General features: G+C 40.0%; 2 protein-coding genes across 2 annotated transcripts in view; one reads left to right on the forward strand and one right to left on the reverse strand.

The window, feature by feature from the left end:
* LOC126946196 (60S ribosomal protein L37-like) overlaps positions 1-23693 on the forward strand; it is a 321281-nt gene that overhangs the window by 267374 nt on the left and 30214 nt on the right. The gene's annotated exons all lie outside the window — the stretch shown is intronic.
* TEX11 (testis expressed 11) overlaps positions 1-23693 on the reverse strand; it is a 323712-nt gene that overhangs the window by 232907 nt on the left and 67112 nt on the right. Inside the window, exons 8-9 of the mRNA XM_050776219.1 lie at positions 17466-17546; positions 325-410 (exon numbers count right to left, since the gene is read on the reverse strand). Coding sequence (XP_050632176.1) covers positions 325-410; positions 17466-17546 — 167 coding nt within the window. The remainder of the gene's footprint in view (positions 1-324; positions 411-17465; positions 17547-23693) is intronic.

Raw genomic sequence — 23693 nt, forward strand, 5'->3', positions numbered from 1 at the left:
AGAGAGAGAGAGAGAGAAAGAAAGAAAGAAAGAAAGAAGAAAGAAAGAAAGAAAGAAAGAAAGAAAGAGAAAGGAAGGAAGGAAGGAAGGAAGGAGGAGGAGGGAGGAAGGAGGAGGAAGGGAGGAAAGAAGGAGAACACATTTTTGTATGAACTGGCAATGTGTAAAAATAATAAACAATACATGTTAAAAGAGTAAATAAATATAGCATGTTGGTTTCTGAAGTCAGAGAAGGTTTAAACTGCCGAAGTACTCTACAGTAAATATTAACTGACATCTATGATAATATTCCTGAATTTACATTCAGTTTTTTGTTTATGTTACCTAAGCCAGAAAGAACTTTCTTCGTATTTATTATTCTTCTGGGTTCCTACTCCAAAGTTGTAACAGAGATGATGAAGACTTGAAGTCTGCAATATAAAAAAAAAAAAATCCATGAGATTCATGATTTCCTTAAATCCCAACACACTTCGGGAGGCCGAGGTGGCAGTGAGCCATGACGGTGCCACTGCACTCCAGCCTAGGAGACAGAGCAAATCTCCGTCTCAAAAAACAAACAAAAACATACTTAATGTGTCCTATACATCAAAATAAGCTTCCTCATCAAAACCTCTCAATTTGTATAAAGAAGAACTGCAAAACATTCAGGTTGGGGAATTAGTTATGTATGAAAAAGTATCATAATAAATTAATTACTAATAGAAGTTAAAAGATGCTTTGTAACAGGAAACGAGAAACCCAATCATTGCCCAGCCAAAGGGCAGGCTAAAACCCGCTTTTGGTTGCCAGATCCAGTTAAAGGCACTAGAGCAGAGAGTATATTCAAAGACAAAAAATCACTATTGACGAGGAGTGAGGTTGGGAAATGAATGATTTTTTTTTCAAAATTGAGACAACTTTAAAAATTCTAAAGTTCTGAAATGTGTCCAAAGCATTATCTAGTCAAAAGACTTATTTAGAAATAGTTTCATGGACACTCTTTAGCAACAACAATCATTTTCTTTACATAAATTACCATTGAAATGAAACTAGGAACAAGCGTATGAATGTTGCCTTGGGAATCAGCATCTCAGTCCCTGCATTAATGCCATGTTTTACATAATTTTCATCTCTCAAAATACTGGGAAATGGCATAGGAGAAATTTTAATGCTAATAATTTATCCAAATATCCCCTCATTATTTATAGAAACCACCTATCTAGAGAATTTGATTACACCCATATAAAAAGTCCTTTATAAGTTTTACCCAAGACTACAGAAGTAGATCCTCAACTAAGAATCCAAGGTCTGAAGCAAGTTATTAACAAGTAATGTGTAAAGACCTGTCTTGCTTCAAAAAAGTTTCCCTTTGAATTACAGTACATTCAGATAGCAGAAGTTCAATATGCATGTCTGAGCACATCAGACCTACTATATACCTGAATCTAAAATAAAGAATAGGCCAGGCACGGTGGCTCACACCTGTAATCCCAGCACTTTGAGAGACCAAGACAGGTGGATCACTTGAGGTCAGGAGTTCAAGACCAGCCTGGCCAACATGGAGAAACCCCGTCTCTATTAAAAATACAAAAATTAGCCAGGCATGGTGGCAGGTCCCTATAATCCGGGCTACTCAGGAGGCTGAGGCAGGAGAATCTCTTGAACCCAGGAGGTGGAGGTTGCAGTAAGCCGAGATCATGCCACTGCACTCCAGCCTAGACGACAGAGTGAGACTCCGTCCCTAAAAAAATAAAATAAAATAAAATAAAATAAAAAGAAAGAATGAATGAGACCAAGTGCTTGATAGCACTACACAGCGACTATGGTCAATAATAATTTAATTATAAATTTTAAGCTGGGCGCCGTGGCTCAAGCCTGAAATCCCAGCACTTTGGGAGGCCAAGGTGGGTGGATCACTTGAGGTCAGGAGTTTGAGACCAGCCTGGCCAACATGGTGAAACCCTTCTCTACTAAAAATAGAAAAATTAGTTGGGCGTGGTGGCGGGCACCTGTAATCCCAGCTACTTGGGAGGCTGAGGCAGGAGAATCACTTGAACCTGGGAGGCGGAGGTTGCAGTGAGCTGAGATTGCGCCACTGCACTCCAGCCTGGGCAACAGAGACAGATTCCATCTCAAAATAATAATAATAATTATTATTATTATATAAATAATATACTTTTAAAAATAACTAATGTAGTTCAGTTGGATTGTTTGTAACACAAAGGATAAATGCCTGAAGGGATGGATACTCCATTTTCCATGATGTGATTATTATCAATTGCATGCTTATATCAAAACATCTTAATGTACCCCATAAATATATACATCTATCATATACCCACAAATGTAAAAATTTTATATTTAAAAGAAGTAAAATAAAATAAATTTGCAACACATTTCTCAATAGTCACATCAGAAGCTAGATGAGAATCTAACTGATGTTTTCAAAATACTCAGCAAAAATTATTTCCAAGTCCAAATTTTATATCCAGTGAAAGCATAAATTATGATGGTACAATAAAAATATGTTTGGACATGCAAACTCTTCAAACTGTTTTCATCCCATGAAACCTTTCTCAAGAAGCTACTGGAGGATATGCCCCCCAAAATTTAGGGAGTAAAATCAGAAAAAGAAAGACATAGAATTCAAGAAACAGGGTTACAATCTATGAGGGAGTTGAAAGGAATTCCCAAGTCAATGGAGGAGGAAAATCTCAAAACGATAACTGAACAGGATGCTTTCACAACAATCTGTACACATGAGAGAAGATTAGAAACTATGACAGTTATTTCTTTAAGCAAGTGAAACTGATAAAATAACTAATATATTCTAACATATTGAAAAGAAGTTTACATAATTAGGGAAGAAATAATACCAAGTACATGAAATACTAAGTAATCAAGAAAACCAATACAATTAACTCCAGGGAAAAACAAACTTTTGTGCAAGAAAAGAAAAGTAATCATGATACTTTATATGATTCAACTATGATGGTATTCACATAACCGCTGGAATGTAAACACTAAATATTAATCTAATCAAAGTTATGGTAAACTGTATAGAGTTGATGGAGTGACAGGAAGTGAGCATATGTGTTGGGGGTAGAGGGAAAAAGAAAAGGAACTAAATTCACCTTCTAAAGTGGGAAGTCAATATATAATATCTAAAAGTAAAAAAAAAAAAAATCAAGCAACACACAGTATAAGAACACTATGAAGATACATGGAGGTAAATACAAAAAGAGCCAACTAAAATAACTAAAGTAGCTGTTATGTGAGATAAAAATAAGCCCGAAAGTCGGGATGGGTACTGGTGATCTTGGTTTTTCAGGGTTAGTTTTGTTTTGTTTTTTGAGATAGAGTCTCGCTCTGTCGCCCAGGCTGGAGTGCAGTGGTGCGTTCTCGGCTCACTGCAACCTCTGCCTCCCAGGTTCAACCCATTCTCGTGCCTCAGCCACCGGAAGAGCCAAAATTACAGGCACCCGCCACCAACCCTGGCTAATTTTTCATAGGTACTGGTGATTTTGTAACAAGACCTGTAAAGTTATTTTGCTCTTTAAACTATGTATAGATACACGCTGAAAAAAAAGAATTACATGTAACAAGTAGGCATTAAAAAGTAATATGAACAGACACTTCTCAAAAGAAGACATTTATGTGACCAACAAACGTGAAAAAAAGCTCGTCATCAGTGGTCATTAGAGAAATGTAAATCAAAACCACAATGAGATACCATCTCACACCAGTTAAAATGGTGATCATTAAAAAGTCAGGAAACAACAGATGCTGGAGAGGATGTGGAGAAATAGGAATGCTTTTACACTGTTGGTGGGAGTGTAAATTAGTTCAACCATTGTGGAAGACAGTGTGGTGATTCCTCAAAGATCTAGAACCAGAAATACCATTTGACCCAACAATCCCATTACTGGGTATACAGCCAAAAGATTATAAATCATTCTCCATAAAGACACATGCACACATATGTTTATTTCAACACTGTTCACAACAGCAAAGACTTGGAACCAACCCAAATGCCCATCAATGATAGACTGGATAAAGAAAATGTGGCACATATACTCCATGGAATACTATGCAGCCATAAAAAACGATGAGTTCATGTCCTTTGCAGGGACATGGATGAAGCTGGAAATCATCATTCTCAGCAAACTAACACAGGAACAGAAAACCAAACACCACATGTTCTCACTCATAAGTGGGAGCTGAACAATGAGAACACATGGACACAGGGAGGGGAAAATCACACACTGGGGCCTGTCGGGGGGTGGGGAGCTAGGGGAGGGATAGCATTAGGAGAACTACCTAATGTAGATGACAGGTTGATGGGTGCAGCAAACCGACCACGGCACGTGTATACCTATGTAACAAACCTGCACATTCTGCACATGTATCCCAGAACTTAAAGTATATTTTTTTAAAAAAGTAAACCCTATACTTTAAAAAATAACAGTGACAACCTGAGCTAAAAATTAACATTGATATTTGTTAGAATGAATCATAAATGTTCTAATGGCTACATAAAGAGCCTCAAAAACATGAACAAACCTGGCCAAACTTTCCATATACTGTGCATATTTAGTTTAAAAGTATACGACTCACTTAAAATTTACGGAACGTGTCATTACAACTATTCCAATGAGTCATTTTTAAGGCTCAAATGATTTTGAGTTTGGAATGAAACTAGATAACTTTAAATGATTAGGCGCTCCCAGATACGTAAAGCAGTGGGCAGAAAGGTCTACAGAAAGCAATTATATGCCTACTAGCCCATAACAGGCAGAAAACTGAGTTTTACCTCAAGAGCAGTAATTCATTTATGTGCCAAGAGATTGAATGTTACTACAGAGAGAAATGTACAGAATATTTACACATTATCTTTCAAATATTTGGCTATAAAATGGTAAATTTAAATAGGCAAAAGAGAATAAAAGAATTGTAATAAAGAGTAAGCAGCCTAGACCTCATTTAGAAGCTTTGTGCCCCACAGAGCAGCAATGAAATCTAGCTGAATCCTGAATGAATTACTTCAAAGAGTTTCACACATCAATTGGCCATTTACTTTGCATAAATAAAAGTTTCATAATGAAGTAAAACTCTATACAGAAGATAAATTCTAGAAGAAACTAAAGATAGAAATAAAAGATAAAAAAGCAAGCCAAAGCCTACAAACTACTCAAAATAAAATTCTGATTAACAGGAGAAGGAGGTAAAGAATTAAGTAAACAAGCTGCTACCAGAGATTTTTATTATAAAAAATACATACATAGGCACACATACCCTCTGCGCTATGGCTCAGGGATTCCCTAAATTGAGGACTAGGAATTTTTATACTGAAGTGATCTTTGAGACCATGTTGTCATACACTCTCACTTTACAGATGAGAATACTGATTTTCAAAGCAGTGAAATGTCTCACAACTAGACATACTAATGAGTAGCTCCTCCTACAAGGCTGTACACAGATCATGAACATTATCTTGAGTAATTAATTACATGAGTCTCAAATATCAAAGAAAGAAATCCTATGTTCCACTTATAAAAGTAAGTATATGCAAACGTCTTTTAAAATAAATGTTCAAAATAAAAGAATTTTCTAACTCTAACTAAATCAGGACGTTCCATTAAATAAAACATTACTGTATCCCAGTTATTCCAGTTAATAAATTTATTACTATAAACTTACAGAAGCTGAACACTAAATCATTACAGTAGTTCACCCCATCCATGGTTTTCCCTCCTGCCATGACTTCAGTTACCCAAGGAAAGAAGGGTAAGTATAATAAAATAAAGTATTTTAAAAGAGAGAGAGATCACATTCACATAACTTTTATTATAGGATATTGTTATAATTATTCTACTTTATTAGTAGTATTATTCATTTCTTACAGTGTCTAATTTATAAATTAAAATTTTTCATAGGTGTGTATATATAGGAAAAAACATAGTATATATAGGATTTGGTACTATGCGCAGTTTCAGGTATCCACTGTACATCTTGGAACATGTCCCCCACAGATAAGGGGAGACTACTGCATTGCTATCCATTTCATTGCTTGATTTCACATCTCTGTCAAACTTCTACAAGTGCTGTGTGGCATATATTTACTTTAAAATAGAAGTTAATTACGTTTGACTTGCTTAAGAGTATGTTTTTTTGGTTTTGATTTTTAAGGACTTCACAAAATCATCTTAAAAGGATTAAAGACATCTTTTTAAAATTTCATTTTTTTTTAACTTTTTATTTCCATAGGTTATTGGAGAACAGGCAGTGTTTGGTTACATGAGTAAGTTCTTTGGTGGTGATCCGTGAGATTTTGGTGCACCCATCACCCGAGCAGTATAAACTGCACCCAATTTGTAGTCTTCTATCCCACATCCCCTTCCCACCCTTTCCCCCTGAGTCCCCAAAGTCCACTATGTCATTCTTACGCCTTTGCATCCTCATAGCTTAGCTCCCACTTATGAGTGAGAACATACGATGTTTGGGTTTCCATTCCTGAGTTACTTCGCTTAGAATAATAGTCTCCAATAGGATTAGAGGCATACTGATGTCATCACCCATTACTCCATGACTGGCATCCATTCTTTATGTACTTTCTCTTCCTATAGCAGTGGCCACTTGAATAACAGGTATTTTAAAAATTTATTTTTATAGTTCTATAATTTTCCAGGGGGACAGAGATTCTGAGGACTGAGTGGTCTCCCCGATAAGATTCTATGCGATCAGTCTAGTATAAGAAAGTATTCTCATGCCTGTAATCCCAGCATTTTGGGAGGCTGAGGCGGGCAGATCACTTGAGGTCAGGAATTTGAGACCAGCTTGGCCAACATGGTAAAACCCCCAGCCCTATTGAAAATACAAAAATTAGCCAGGCACGTGGTGCATGTCTGTAATCCCAGCTACTCGGGAGGCTGAGGCAGGAGAATCGCTTGAACCTGGGAGGTGGTAGTTGCAGTGAGCAGAGATCATGCCACTGCACACCAGCCTGGGTGACAGACTGAGTGAGACTCTGTCTCAAACAAACAAACAAAGAAAGTATTATTCTTCCACCCAGGAGATGAGTATGTAGATTCAGAGCCCAAATAGGGTGAGAGAACATAGACATGAAATAATGGTAAGGTAAAGCGAGTCAGAGTAGAAGGAAGAGGGTAAGCACCCAGGGAGAGAAACCCAAAATGAATAGTCAGAGCATGAGCATGGAGAAGAGGGCGTCCTCACAGTGAACAGAGTGGCAGAGAACATGGAAGATTGGTAACATACAGGGGTACTGATTAAATACATAAATACATTAAGGATAATTGAAGCCAAGTTTTTTGTTACTGGAGAAGAGAATTAGAAATATGAAAAGGGACAAAATTAGGATGAATATTTTGTTGTTGGATTGAAACAGACGGTATCATGGTTTTCAGTATATTAGAGATGATAGAAGATAGATAGATAGATAGATAGATAGATAGATAGATAATAAATAATATAGATAAATATAATGGAAGTGTATAAGTGTATATTACACACACACACACACACACACACACACACACGCTCTTTCCACTGTGAGGGTCTGAGAGAGCAGTGACATCCCAAAAGCAATGAGGATGCGTAATGCCCAGATCTTGGCTTCTAAATAAGATTTTCTACTAAAAGAAATAAGGACTCCTGAGATAATTAGCTAATTTCATGGCTTGATCAAGAAAGCACACACGTGCCTGTAGTCCCAGAAGGCTGAGGTGGGAAGACTGCTTGAGCCCGGGAAATCGAGGCTGCAGTGAGCTTAAAATACAAAAATTAGTCGGGCATGGTGGGGCATGCCTGTAATGCCAGCTACTCGGGAAGCTGAGGCAGGAGAATCGCTTGAACCTGGGTGGCAGTAGTTGCAGTGAGCCAAGATCATGCCACTGCACTCCAGCCTGGGTGACTCAGCCTGGGTGGCAGAGTGAGTGAGATCACATCACTGCACTCCAGCCTGGGTGACAGAGTGAGACCCTGTCTCAAAAAAGGAAAGAGGAAAAAGGAAACACACACACACACACACACACACACACACACACACACATATCGGCCTTAGTCAGTTTGTGTCACTATAAAGGAACACCTGAGGAAGAGTAATTTTTTTTCACATTTTCTGTCACTCCTTTGGTAATTTATTTTAAAATGAGGTTCATTTGATTAACGTTTTTGCAGGTTGTACAAGGTGGTGCCGGTATCTGCTTCTGATGAGGGCTTCAGGCTGCTTCCACTCATGGTGGAAGGCAAAGAGAAGCTGGTCTGCGCAAAAGTCACATGGCTAGAGAGTGGAAGCAAGAGAGAGAGCAGAGGGAGATGGCAGGCTCTTTTAAATAACCAGCTCTAGCAGGAACTAATAGAGGGAACTCACTCATTACCACGGGGACTGCACCAAGCCATTCATGAGAGATCTGCCTTCATGATACAAACACCTCCCACTAAGCCCCACCTCCAACATTAGGGATGAAATTTCAACATGAGATTTGGTTGGGTGGGTGGGTGGCATCAAACATTGAAACCATACCACAGCCTTAAAGGAAGAACACCAGAATTCAAATTAACACCAAACTGGTGGTAAGTTTACCATTCTTTTCCTGTAATGCGCCCTAGCCTAAACTTAATGCAGCCAGAAACTCAGAAGCGAATGCTGTGGTACAGACTGAGGGTGCTTCTCTACTTCTGGCTTGAGTTGCTCAGAGAAAGTGCAAATATTCAGTTTTGGTTTTTGTTTCATCTTTCTTCCATTCTCTTGTGCTCAGGCCCTAAGCAATCCCATGGTGGCAACAGCAGTGGTAGCTAGGGGAAACCATAATACTCAAAACTTTGACAGAGGAAAACCTTACTCTCCGTTCAGTGCAGTAGTAGTTCCCACAGGATGGGGCAAACTCCCACTGCTTTTTTTCCTCTGCCTGTTTCTTCCTATTGCTTGGCCCCAGTCACAGTGCAACTGCAGATTATGGATAGTTACTGGTTAGAGGACTGAAAAGGATAGCTCAGAGAACCAGAAATTACCAAGAAGATCATAGAGAGAGAGAGAGAGGAGCTCAGAAAAGCAACAAAATAAAGTTGATTAAGTTCAAGGCTCATCCTACAACCTCAACAACCAGGAATCTCAACCTAATTTACATAACAAAAACTTTGATAACTAAGCTAACAGATAAACCTCTGCCAAGTACCGGGACTGACAAATGAGTGTTGCATATGCAAAACAAACCTGAAGCGCATTGCAAAATTGAAACAACATTGGAACCATAACCCACAAAAAAATGAGTTTAAAATTTACCTGAATCTACGAGATTGATTACCTGCTATAATAAAAATGTCAACATTCCGCCAGAATTTAGACAAGACCCAGAAGCCAAAAAAGTAATACAGAAAACGTATAGGGGTAGGGTGCGTTGGCTCATGCTTGTAATTCCAGCACTTTGGGAGGCGGAGGTGGGCAGATCACTTGAGGTCAATTCTGAGACCAGCCTGGCCAACATGGCGAAACCCCGTCTCCACTAAAAATACAATAATTAGCTGGGCGTGGTGGTGTACACTTGTAATCCCAGCTACTCGGGAGGCTGAGGCAGGAAAAGCGCTTGAACCCAGGAAACGGGTTGCAGAAAGCTGAGATCGTGCCACTGCACTCCAGCCTGGGTGTGAAAGAGCGAGACTCAGTCTCAAATAAAATAAATAAATAAATAAATAAATAATCACCTTATAAGAGACGCTGGTCGGGCGCAGAGGCTCATGCCTGTAATTCCAGCGCTTTGGGAGGCCGAGGTGGGTGGTTCACCTGAGGTTAGGAGTTCGAGAGCAGCCTGGCCAACATAATGAAACCACCCCCAGTCTCTACTAAAAATACAAAAATTAGGCGGGCATGGTGGCTCATGCCTGTAATCCCAGTTACTTGGGAGGCTGAGGCAGGAGGATCGTTTGAACCCAGGAGGTGAAGGTTGCAGTGAGCCAAGACTGTGACATTGCACTCCAGCCTGGGCAACAAGAGCGAAACTCCGTGTCAAAAAAAAAAAATGTTAAAATAAGGGCGGGGCAAGATCATGGAATAAAAGCCTGCATTGTTTGTCCCCTCCACTGGAACACCAAATTTTAACAACTGTCTGCACACAGAAAAGCACCATCACAAGAACCAAAATCAGGTGAACACTCACAGTACCTGGTTTTAACTACATATTGTAGAAAGACACATTGAAGAGGGCAGGAGAAACAGTCTTGAATCGCCAAGGCCACCCCTCCCCCATCCCCTAGCAGCAGCTATGCAGTGCAGAGAGAGAATCTGTGCACTTTGCAGAGGAAGAGCACAGCGGCTGGGAAACTTTATATTGAACTCAGTGCTGCACAGTCACAGTGGAGAAAAAAGTCCTGCTGGGTTCAGCCAGCGCCTGTGCACAGAGGGAGCATTTGGACCAGCCTTAGCCACAGGAGAATTACCCTCATCCCAGTGGTGGGAACTTGAGTTTTTTGGCAAGCCTCGCCACTGTGGGCTGAAGTGCTCTGGGGTCCTACATAAACTTGAATGGCAGTCTAGGGCACAAGTACTGCAATTCCAAGGCAACTCCTAGTGGAAGGCTGGGCTTAGAGCCAGTGAATTTGCCACGTGACCTAGGGAGACACCAGCTGGCACAGCAAAGGGAGGGCTTGCACCATCCCTTCCCCAACCCCAGGCAGTAAAGCTCATAGCAATGAAAGTGACTCCTTCCTTCTGCCTAAGGAGAGGAGAGGGAAGAGTAAAGAGGACTTTGTCTAGCATCTTGGATACCAGCTCAGCCACAGTAGGACAGGGCACTGGGCAGAGTAGTGAGGCCCCCATTCCAGGACCTAGCTCTCAAACCACATTTCTAGACACATCCTGGGCCAAAAGGGAACCCACTGCCTTGAAGGAAAGGATCCAGTTCTGGCAGGATTAATCACCTGCTGACTAAAGAACCCTTGGTATAACCCTGGAATAACCATTAATGACCCAGGGAGTACACCATGGGCCTTGGGCTCTGAGAAGTGCTGGCTTCAGGGGACACCCAGCACATTCCCAGCTGTGGTGGCACCAGTGAAAGACTCCTTTTGTTTGAGAAAAGCAGAGGAAAAGTAAAGAGGACTTTGTACTGCACTCTAAGTACCAGCTTGGCTCTTGGGTTCCCCAAATCCAGGTGTAGCCTCTTGGACAGCATTTCTCATCCTGGGCCACAGGAGAGCCCACTGCCCTGAAGGGTGAGTCCCAGGCCTGGCAGCATTCACAAGCTGATGGAAGAGACCTTGAGCTTTATATGAACATCAGTGGTAGCCTAGCAGAACACCCCATGGACCACTGATGGTGGCAGCCACAGGGAGAGGCTCCTCTGCCTGTGGAAAGGGAGGGAAGAGTGGGAAGGGCTTTGTATTGTGATTTGAGTGCCAGCTTAACTGCAGTAGAATAAAACATCAGGTAAATTGCTAAAGTTCCTGACTCCAATTGCTGGCTCCCAGAGAGCATCTTTGGATACACCCAGGTTGTGGAGGAACTCACCATCCTAAAGGGAAGGGCCTTCCTTGGGCAAGGTCCAGTGCTGTGCTGGCTTCGAGTCTGACACAGCACAGGCCCAGTGTTTGCATCACCACACCCCCAGCTCAACACAGAGACAGTGACTCCATATGTTTCAGAGAAAGTAAGGGTAAAGAACAAGAGCTTCTGCCTGGTAATCCAGAGAATTCTTTCAGATGTTATCCAAAGTCATCAAGGCAAGTACCCTTTATGGGTCTACAAGAAACACAGCATTATTAGACTTGGGGTCCAAGTCTCTTTGAATAACTGGAAGGCCTTCCCAAGAAGGACTGGCATGAGCAAGCCTAGATCGAGAAGACTACAATAAATACCTAACTCTTCAATGCCCAGACACCGAAGAATATCTACAAGCATCAATACCATCCAGGAAAACAAGACTTTACCAAATGAATTAAATATGGCACCAGGGACCAATTCTGGAGAAACAGAGATATGTGACTTTTCGGATAGAAAATTAAAAATAGCTATTTTGAGGAAACTCAAAGAAATTCGAGATAACACAAAGAAAGAATTCGGAATTTTATCAGATAAATTTAACAAAGAGACTGAAATAATTTAAAAGAATCAAGCAGAAATGCTGGAGTTGAAAATGCATCAGTCTCTTAGCAGCAGAATTGATCAAGTAGAAGAAAACTAGTGAGCTTCAAGACAGGCTATTTGAAAATATACAATCAGAGGAGACAAACGAAAAAAGAATAAAAAAGCATGAAGCATACTTACATGATCTAGAAAATAGCCTCAAAACGGTAAATCTAAGATCCATTGGCCTTAAAGAGGAGGTAGGGAAAGAGCTATGGGTAAGAAGTTTATTCAAAGAGATAATATCAAAGAATACCCCAAACCTGGAGAAAGATATCAACATTCAAGTATAAGAAGGTTATAGAACACCAAGCAGATTTAACCCAAAGAAGAACACCTCAAAGCATTTAATAATCAAACTCCCAAAGGTCAAGGATAAAGAAAGAATTCCAAAAACAGTAAAAGAAAAGAAAAAATATCACATACAATGGAACTTCAATACATCTGGCAGCCAACTTATCAGCAGAAACTTTACAGGCCAGGAAAGAGAGGCATGACATATTTAAAGTGCTGAAGGAGAAAAAACAATGTTTACCCTAGGATAGTATATCCAGCGGAAAGTATCTTTCAAACATGAGGGAGAAATAAAGACTTTCCCAGACAAACAAAAGCTGAGGGATTTCATCAACACCAGACCTGTCCTACAAGAAATGCTAAAGGGAGTTGTTCAATCTGAAAGAAAAGGATGTTAATGAGCAAGAAGAAGTCACCTGAAGGTACAAAACTCACCGGTAATAGTAAGCACACGGCTGGACACAGTGGCTCATGCCTGTAATCCCAGCACTTTGGGAGGTCGAGGCAGGTGGACTGCCTGAGGTCAGGAGTTCAAGACCAGCCTGACCAATATGGTGAAACCCCATCTCTACTAAAAATACAAATATTAGCCGGGTCTGGTGGTGTGCGCCTGTAGTCCCAGCTACTTGGGAGGCTGAGGCAGGAGAAGTGCTTAAACCCGGGAGGCAGATGTTGCAGTGAGCCGAGATCACGCCACTGCACTCCAGAGCCTGGGTGACAGAGCAACATTCTGTCTCAAAAAAAAAAAAAAAAATAGTAAGCACACAGAAAAAGACAGAATGGTATCACACTGAAACTGTGGGGTGTAAACTTCTCTTGACTTTAAGTAGAAAGAATGAATGATGAACCAAACAGAAATAACTACAACTTTTCAAAGCATAGACAGTACCATAAGACATAAAGAAAAACAAAAACAAAAAAAAAAGGCTGGGCGCGGTGGCTCACGCCTGTAATCCCAGCACTTTGGGAGGCCGAGGCGGGTGGATCACGAGGTCAGGAGATAGAGACCATCCTGGCTAACACGGCAAAACCCCGTCTCTATTAAAAAACAAAAAATTAGCCAGGCCTCTTGGCGGGCGCCTGTAGTCCCAGTTACTCGGGAGGCTGAGGCAGGAGAATGGTGTACACCCGGGAGGTAGAGCTTGTGGTGAGCCGAGATCGTGCCACTGCACTGCAGCCTGGGCAACAGAGTGAGACTCCGTCTCAAAAAAAAAAAAAAAAAAAAAAAAAGAAAGAAAGAAAAACAAAAGAAAGTTAAAAATTAGGGGAACAAAGTGTAGAGTTTTTATTAGTTTGTGTATGTGTGTGTGTGTCTCTTTGTTAATACAATCAGTGTTACACTGTCATCAATTTAAAATAATGAGTTATAAGATAGCATTTGCAAGCCTCATGGTAACCTGAAACTGAAAAACAACGAATACACAAAAAATAAAAAGCAAGAAATTAAATCATACCACCAGTGAAAATCACCTTCACTAAAAGGAAGACAGGAAAGAAAGAAGTGGAATAGAATAAAAAATAGAAAACGAAAACAATCAGAAAACAAATAACAAAGTGCAGGAGTAAGTCCTTACTTATCAGTAATAACACTGAATGTAAATAGACTAAACTCTCCAATCAAAAGTGGTTGAACGGATTAAAAAAAACAAAACAAAAAAACCAGACCCAGTGATCTCTTGCCTACAAGAAACACACTTCCCCTATGAAGATACGCATAGATTGAAAATAAAGAGATCGAAAAAGATATTCCATGACAACGGAAACCACAAAAGAGCAGGAGTATCTATACTTATATCAGACAAAATGGATTTCAAGACAAAAAAATTAAGGAGAGAGAAAAAAAGGTCACTATATAAGGATAAATTGGGAAATTCAGCAAGAGAAAATAACAGTTTTACATACACATGCACCCAACACTGGAGCACTCAAATATATAAAGCAATTATTAGAGGGAAAGAGAGAGATAGACCTCTGGTCAATGAGTTTTTTTTTTGGATATGACTCCCACAGGTGACAAAAGCAAAAATAGGCAAATGGGATTGCATCAAACTAAAATGCTTCTGCACAACAAAGGAAACAATCAAAAGAGTGAAGAGACAACCTACAGAATAGGAGAAAATATCCACAAATCATACATCTGATAAAGAGTTAATCTCCAAAATATACGAAGAACTCAAACACTTCAATAGGAAGTAAACAACCCAATGAAAAAATGGGCAAAAGACCTGAATAGATATTTCTCTAAGGAAGACATACAAATCAGCAACAAGTATATGAAAAAATGCTCAACATCACTAACCATCAGGGAAATGCAAATTAAAATCACCATGAGATATCACCTCACATCTATTAGAATGTCTATTATCAAAAAGACGAAAGGTAAGTGTTGGCAAGGGCATGGAGAAAAGGAAACCTTTGTACACTGCTGGTGGGAATGTAAATTAGTACACCCACTATAGAAAACAGTATAGAGGTTGCTTGAAAAATTAAAAATGTAACTACCATATGATCCAGCAATCGCACTTCTGGATATATACCCAAAGGAAATAAAATAAGTATCTTTAAGAGATATCTGCAATCCCTTGTTCACTGCAGCATTATTTACAATAGCCAAGCTATGGAATCAACCTAAGAGTCCAGCAAGGGATGAATGGGTAAAGAAAATGTGCTATTTGTATACAATAGAATACTATTCAGCCATAAAAAAGAAGGAAATCCTGCCACTTGTGATAACACAGATGAACCTGGAGGACATTAAGCTAAGTGAAATAAGCCAGCCACAGAAAGACAAATACTGACTGCACGATCTCACTTACATGTGGATTCTGAAAAAGCTGAGTTCATAGAAGTAGAGAGTATAAAGGTGGTTGCCATGGGTTTGGGGAATGGATGAGGAGACATTGGTCAAAGGGAACAAAGTGTCCAAGCACAGTGGCTCCCGTCTACAATCCCAGTACTTTGGGAGGCTGGGGCAAGAGGACTGCCTGAGCCCAGGAGTTCAAGATCAGCCTGTGCAACATAGTGAGACCCCCATCTCTACAAAAAAAACAACTAGCCAGCCTTGGTGGCACACACCTGTAGTCCCAGCTACTCAGGAGGCTGAGGTGGGAGGATCACTTTAGGCCAGGAGGTTGAGGCTGCAGTGAGCCAGGATCATGCCACTGCACTCTAGTCTGGCAACAGAGCAATACTCTATTTTGTCAAATAAAAGGGGAGAGGGTACAAAGTTTCATTTAGGCTGTATGAATAAGTTCTGGGGCTGTACTATATAGCACAGTGACTATAGTTAATATTATAATAATGTATTGTATACTTGAAAATTGCTAAGAAAGTAGATCTTAAATATTTCTCCACAAAAAAACCTGTGTGAGTTGATGAATATATAAATTGGCTTGATGGTGATCTTTTCATGATGTATAATATATCAAAATATCATGTTATATATAATAAATATATACAAATTTTGTCAATTATACCCCCAATAAAGTTAGAAAATTGGAGGAAAAAAGAATAAAGTTGGTGAAAGTAGAATGAGAAATTAGATTTTCCATAGTTTCAGTGTATCACTCACAAAATGATACAGGTTTACAGCAAAAAGAACTGGAAGACACGATCTTAATCAAAAGATTAAAGCTAGCACCACCAATAATAGTATAAGTCAATCCTGTATACCACCTAATAGGAAGCCATGAGTAGAACATAGAATCTCCTCTGTGATTTTCTGGCCTCAAATTCATAACCTGTTCTAATCATGAGGAAACTTTGGCTAAACCCATATTAAATCACATGCTACAAAATGACTGATCTGTAATCTTCAAAACTGCCAAGATCATGAATAGCAAGGCAAGAATGAGGAGGTGTTCCAGATTTCCAGATTGAAGGAGCCTGAAGACTATGTATAATTCTAGATTGAAACCATTTTCTATATAGAACATTATTGGAAAATTTGAATGACGTTTCCAGGCAAAGGGTATACAGGAGTTCTTTGTACTATTCTTATAACTTTTCTATAAATATGAAATTGTTTTAAAAGTTTTTAAAGCCTAGAAGAATGTCTGATGTGACACATAACAGGCAACATATAAATGTTTACTGAATTAACTTCTACATTATGACACCCAATTTGGGGAAAAAATAAGACCAATCTCACAAATAGGTACGATGTATGCAATACTGGGAACATTCTCCCTAATACCAAATTATATCTCCATTATTAATCCCTCTGTGATAGTAAAGACTGAAGTAGGCACAGGCACTGAAATAGGAGAGAAAGAATGGAAAGGGAAGATAAAATGAAAAAGCAAAAAACTATGTATTTAGGAATTTTCATGAGATCCAGTCCAGGATGCAGGCTTTATCCTATCAAATCTCTCACATCTCCAAATCCCAGTATAGAAAAATACTATGGCCGTAACATGATTAACTGCTATCAACCTTGTCAGCAGACAAACTCATTTTTTTTCTTTCTTTTGTTGTATAGCATGAAATATGGAGCAAATGTTATCAAGATGGTTTGACAATAAAAGACAAAGCAAAGAAAATTTTAAGAAATATTCCATATTGGCCAGGTGTGGTAGCTCATGCCTGTAATCCCAGCACTTTGGGAGGCTGAGGTGGGCGGATCACTTGAGGCCAGGAGTTCCAGAGCAGCCTGGCCACCATGGTGAAACCCCATCTGTACTAAAAATACAAAAAGTAGCCAGGTGTGGTGGCACAGGCCTGTAATCCCAGCTACTTGGGAGGCTGAGGCACAAGAATCACTTGAACCCGGGAGGTGGAGGTTGCAGTGAGCCAGGATCACACCAGTGAACTCCAGCCTGGGCAACAGAGTGAGACTCCATCTCAAAAAATATATATATATATATTCCATATAGCTTTTTCAAATGCCCTTTCTGGTAAAGAACAAAGGAAGTAAAATATTTCAAAGATCAGCTACTTATGTGGAACTGATCTCAAACAGAATTTCCAAAAGGTTGCATGAAGTAGTAATGATTCTTCCTGGAACTTGATATAGCATATTTTCAAACTCTTGGAGAATGCAGATTTCACTCACCATCTGGGGGAGCCTCATCAACATATCTTTACACTGCAGTACACACATAGATGCTCTTTGAAAATCCCCTTGAGCAACTGCCTGAAAAAGACAAAGAATGTCAATAACTGGTTAAAATGAAATTACAAGGTTATTTGTCTCTAAGTCGATTTTAGCATTTTAACTAGTATTTAAAAGTCTTATTTTGTTTTCTAATATTTTTAGCAATACTAGTTGTTCGAGCTAAACAAATAGTTTGCTCAAAATACAGAAGAATAAGTGGTAATCTTTGGTGACACAGAGTTGATAATGAATGACTGGGAGTCATTTACTTTTCTGGAAATGCAAAAACTGGTTGTACTACCTTATGTTATTATATTATGACATAATGCCAAGTCTACTAGATGCTTCTGCAACTTGAATAGCTCTTGTATTCACCTTTACATTAGAGGAATTAAGTTAAACAGCAGTCTTTGTCTTTTTTTTTTTTTTAAATAAAGTCTATTTTTATTTATTTATTTATTTATTTATTTTTATTATTATTATTTTTTTGAGACAGAATCTTGCTCTGTTGCCCAGGCTGGAGTGCAGTGGCGTGATCTCGGCTCACTGCAAGCTCCGCCTCCCGGGTTCACGCCATTCTCCTGCCTCAGCCTCCTGAGTAGCTGGAACTACAGGCGCCCGCCACCACGCCCAGCTAATTTTTTGTATTTTTAGTAGAGATGGGGTTTCACCGTGGTCTCGATCTCCTGACCTTGTGATCTGCCCGCCTCGGCCTCCCAAAGTGCTGGGATTACAGGCGTGAGCCACCGCGCCCGGCCCAGTCTTTGTCTTAAAACAAGCTCACAATAACCTCATAGTCTGAACTGCTGTGTATATCCACTACAAAAAGCAGCTTATCAATTAGCCAGACATGTGGCACATACCTACAGTCCCAGCTACTTTAGAGGCTGAGGCAGGAAAATTGCTCAAGTCCAGGAGTTCGAAGCTGCAGTAAGCTAAGAAGATACCACTCTACTCCTGCCACAGATGACAGAGCAAAACCCCATCTCTTTAAAAAAATTTTTTTAAGAAAAAAGAAAAGCAGCTTAGTACAATCTCATCATGAAGCCAAAAGAGCCACTCTGCCATTTATCATGTGTAACTTTGAGCCTTAAGCTCTCACAGATTGTTTCCTCATTCATAAAGTGAGGAAACTGTACTAGACTATCTGTAGGGTCCCTTTCATTTCTACCATTCTATGACTGAACACCCCCAAATGAATGAAAACATCAATCACACATTATTTTAGCACTTATAGAAGAGGCTTGTTTCAGTCATTTAAGAACTTAGTTGGCCAGGCATGGTGGCTCACACCTATAATCCCAGCACTTAGGGAGGTCGAGGTGGGTGGATCACCTGAGGTCAGCAGTTTGAGACCAGCTTGACCAACATGGTGAAATCCTGTCTCTACTTAAAACACACACACACATACACTCTCTCACACACAAATTAGCTGGGTGTGGTGGTGGGCACCTGCAATACCAGCTACTCGGAAGGCGGAGCTTGCAGTGAGCTGAGATCACACCAATGCACTCCAGCCTGGGCAACAGAGCGAGACTCTGTCACCAAAAAAAAAAAAAACTGACAAAGCATTTTTGTAAGAAAACCGTGGATACGTACAAGGAAATAATAAAATACTACACTTGCTATTTTCTTCTCTTCTTTACGTGGTGTCAAATATTATTGTGCTTTGAATAATAAAATAATTGAGTAGAGAGAAGAAAATATAAACAACACGTAAGACGCCAGTTTCTCTCTAGTTTTCTCTTCTAACTGCTGAATAGTAAGCCTGGCATCTTGCTCAGTAGATACTCTCTTATAAGGCTTTAATACTAGATATTATTAAAGGGGAAAATAAATTGCTAACACAAGTGCCTCAATAAGCCATATCTCTTAGAAAATAATATCCCTTTCTACACTATATTCTATGAATACTTGCTGATTAATTCATTATTCAAGGTGGAGAAAATCTTACTATAAAAGAGGAAGGCTGAGTGACAACCCCATATCAGAGGATAGATGCTGCTGTCTGTTCTTATAACATATAAAACAATATGAGACTTTAATGTTCAAACAACTCATATAGTGTCTATCATTACTCAGATTTTTATCTTAGAGAAATCAAAGCTCTAATAATTCAGGCTAGTTTTGAAAATTTATTCGTCTTCTTATGACTAGAAATAAATATTTCAAGCCCCAAAGATAAAGATTTCAAGTAAAAGAAGTCTTAAAGAAGAGGCAGCACAATACAGTGCTGTAGTAACCTTTGTGAGCATCAGACTCACCAGTGGAGCTTTCTGAAAATCACATGCCCAGCTCTCATCACTTGGAGACTGTGATTCATTAGGTGTGGAGTGATGTCCTGCCTATACTGATGTAGTGAAAAGAATATGAGCTTTGCATTCCCAGCTTTTCCACTTCTTGGCTCAGTGAACTTAGGTAAGTCACAATCTCTTTGAGGTTCTACTTTCTTAACTATAAAATAGGGACAGTAATGTCTACAATACAGGATGGATCTTACGAGGATCAAATGGGATCACAGATGTGAAAGCATTTCATAAACTGTAAGTCAGTATTTAAAAATGTGTACATTTTGGGCAGTCAAAACTACTATCAGGGCCGGGCCCAGTGGCTCACCCCTGTAATCCCAGCACTTTGGGAGGCCAAGGTAGGCTGATCACCTGAGGCCAGGAGTTCGAGATCAGCCTGGCCAACATGGCAAAACTCCGTCTCTACTAAAAATACAAAAAGTAGCTAGGCATGGTGGCACGTGCCTGTAATCCCAGCTACTTAGGAGGCTGAGGCAGGAGAATCGCTTGAACCCAGGAAGCAGAGGTTGCAGTGAGCCGAGATGGCACCACTGCACTCCAGCCTGGTCAATAGAGTGAGACACTGTCTCAAAAAAAAAAAAAAAAAAAAAGACAATATATTAAAATGGCAATAGTCCCCAAGTTGATCTATAAGTTTAATCCAATTCCATTAAAATTCCAGTTGGCTTTTTTTTGCAGAAATTAACATGCTGATCTTAAAATTCAAATGGAAATTTAAGAGACCTAGGGCTAGGTGAAACATTCTGAGACATGACACTGAAAGCATGATCCATAAAAGAAAAAGAAATCAATAAATTGGACTTTATCAAAACTGTATTCTGTGACCCTATTAAAAAGGACAAAAAGACAAGCTGCAATGAGACAATATTCGCGAACATTTATCTGACAAGGGAATCATATCGAGAATATATAAATAATCCCATAAATTGAACAGTAAACTATCAATCAAAATAGAAAATAGACAAGAAAAATGACAGATATTTTGCCTAAAGGGAGATACAGATGGTAAATAAGTAAATGAAAAGATATTCAACATCATCAGCCATTAGAGAAATGCAATTAAAACCACATTGAGATATCACTATATATCTATTAGGATAGCTACAATAAAAAAATTGGTCACAATACCAAATGCTGGCAAGGATGCAAAGAAATGGGATCTCTCATACATTACTGGTAAGAATCTAAATGGTGGCCGGTTGCAGTGGCTCACGCCTGTAATCCCAGCACTTTGGGAGGCCAAGGTGGGCAGATAACCTGAGGTCAGCAGTTTGAGACCAGCCTGGCCAACATGGCAAAGCCCCATTTCTACTAAAAATACAAAAATTAGCCAGGCATGGTGGCACACACCTGTTGTTTCAGTCACTCGGGAGGCTGAGGCAGGAGAATCACTTGAGCCTGGGAGGCGGAGATTGCAGTGAGCTGAGATCATGCCACTGCATTCCAGCCTGGGTGACAGAGTGAGACTCTGTCTCAACAACAAAACAAAACAAAACAAAACAGAACACAGAATGTAAAATGGCATGGCCACTCTAGAAAACAACTGGCAGTTTCTAAAAAAAAAAAAAACTAAATATACCCTTTATGTCCACACAAAAACCTGTATGAAAATGTTCATGCCAACTTATTTACAATAGCCAAAAATTGGAAACAACCCAAATTCTTTCAATGGTGAATGGCTAAACAAATTGGTACATCCATAGCATAGAATTCTACATAGCAATAAAAAGAGAACAGGGCTGGGCGTGTTGACTCATGCCTGTAATCCCAGCACTTTGGTAGGCAGAGGTGGACGGATCACTTGAGGCCAGGAGTTTGAGACCAGCCTGGCCAACATGGCAAAACCCCATCTCTACAAAAAAATTAGCCAGATGTGGTGGCACATGCCTGTAATCTCAGCTACTTGGGAGGCTGAGGCAGGAGAATCGCTTGAACCCGGGAGGCAGTAGTTGCAGTGAGCCGAGATCACACCACTGCACTCCAGCCTGGGCGACAGAGCGAGACTCTGTCTCAAAAACAAACAAACAAAAAGAACAAACTATTAACACATAAAACAACAAGGATGGATCGCAAAAAAAAAAAAAAAAAAAAAAAAAATGCTGAGTGAGAACAACCAATATGAAATGGTTACATAGTATATTATTACATTTATACAATGTTCTTAAAATGACAAAATTATAGAGATGGAGACTAGGTTTTGGTTGCCTGGGTTTTGGATGACTGGAAAGGGGTATCCCTATAAAGGGGTTATGTAAAGAATCTGTGTGGTAATGAAATTGTTCTGTATCTTGATTGTGGTGGTATGAATCTACACCTACACATGTGATGAAATTGTACAGAACTATGTAAACATACGTGAACACACACAAGAGAGTTCATATAAAACTGGTGAAATCTAAATAAGGTCTGTGGATTGTATCAATGTCTATTTCCTGGTTTTATATTGCACTATATGTAAGCAAGATATTACCACTGGGGAAAAACTGGGTGAAGGATACACAGATCTCTCTTTACTATTTTTGCAGCTTCCTGCAAATCTATGCTTATTTCAAAAATTTTAAAAGTTTTTAGAAACACATTTGTTGGCCAGGCATGGTGGCTCATGCCTTAGTCCCAGTACTCTGGGAGGCCGAGGCGGGTGGATCACCCGAGGTCAGGAGTTCGAGACCATATCTGGTCAACATGGTGAAACACCGTCTGTACTAAAAATACAAAAACTAGCTGAGCATGGTGGCGGCTGCCTGTAGTCCCAGCTAGCTACTTGGGAGGCTGAGGCAGGAGAATCGCTTGAACCCAGGAGGTGGAGGTTGTAGTGAGCCGAGATGGCACCACTGCCCTCCAGCCTGGGCAACAGAGCAAGACTCGGTCTCAAAAAAAATCAAATCAAATCAAATCACATTTGTTAACACCACCGCCAATTTCATCAGAAAAGACTAAGTATTTAGACAGTGGCTCATGCCTGTAGTCCCAGAACTTCGGGAGGCCAAGGCAGGCAGATCACTTGAGGCCAGGAGATCGAGACCAGCCTGGCCAACATGGGGAAACCCTCATCTCTACTAGAAATACGCCCCCCCCCAAAAAAAAGAAGGAAGAAAGAAAAGAGAGAAATGTGATGCCCCAATTTTGGAGGTAAGGCCCAGTGGGAGGTGTTTAGGTCATGGAGTCAGATCTCTCATGAATGACTTGGCTCCCTCCCCACAGTAACAGTGAGTTGTTCTTGCTCTAGTAGTTCCTGTAAGATGGCATTGTTTGAAAGAGTCTGGTATCACCCTCCCCTGTATCTCTTCTTCCCTCTCTTGTCATGTGATATGCCTGCTCCCCCTTAGACTTTTGGCATGACTGAAAGCTTACTGAGGTCCTTGGCCAGAAGCAGATGCTGGCATATGCTTCTTGTACAGCGTGTAGAACCATGAGCAAGAATAAATCTCTTTTCTTTATAAATTACCCAGCCTCAGGTATGCCATTATAGCAATACGAAATGAACTGAGACACCTTACTACTGAAACTGCTTTCTATGGTCACTATCATCTTCCTAAACATCAGGTTCAATGCCGTTTATTCCAACCTCATTTTCTTTTATTTCTCTGACGCACTGGCCACTGTTGATCATCCTTTTCTCCAAGCTCTCTTCTCATGGATGACCCACACTGTTCTAGTCCTCTTTCATCTCTGGTATTCCTTCTTTTTTGTTTGCTCTGCTTTTTGAAATTTTAATGTAATTAAATTTGATTTTTTTTAAAGACAGGGATTCACTCTACCACCCAGGCTGGAGTGCCATAGTGTGATCATGGCTCACTGCAGCCTCAACCTGTGATCCTCCTGTTTCAGCCTCCCATGAAGCTGAGACCACAGCCATGTGCCACCATGCCTGCCTAAT

This window comes from Macaca thibetana, chromosome X (assembly GCF_024542745.1).
Source record: "Macaca thibetana thibetana isolate TM-01 chromosome X, ASM2454274v1, whole genome shotgun sequence".
In the NCBI taxonomy this organism is placed as follows: domain Eukaryota; kingdom Metazoa; phylum Chordata; class Mammalia; order Primates; family Cercopithecidae; genus Macaca; species Macaca thibetana.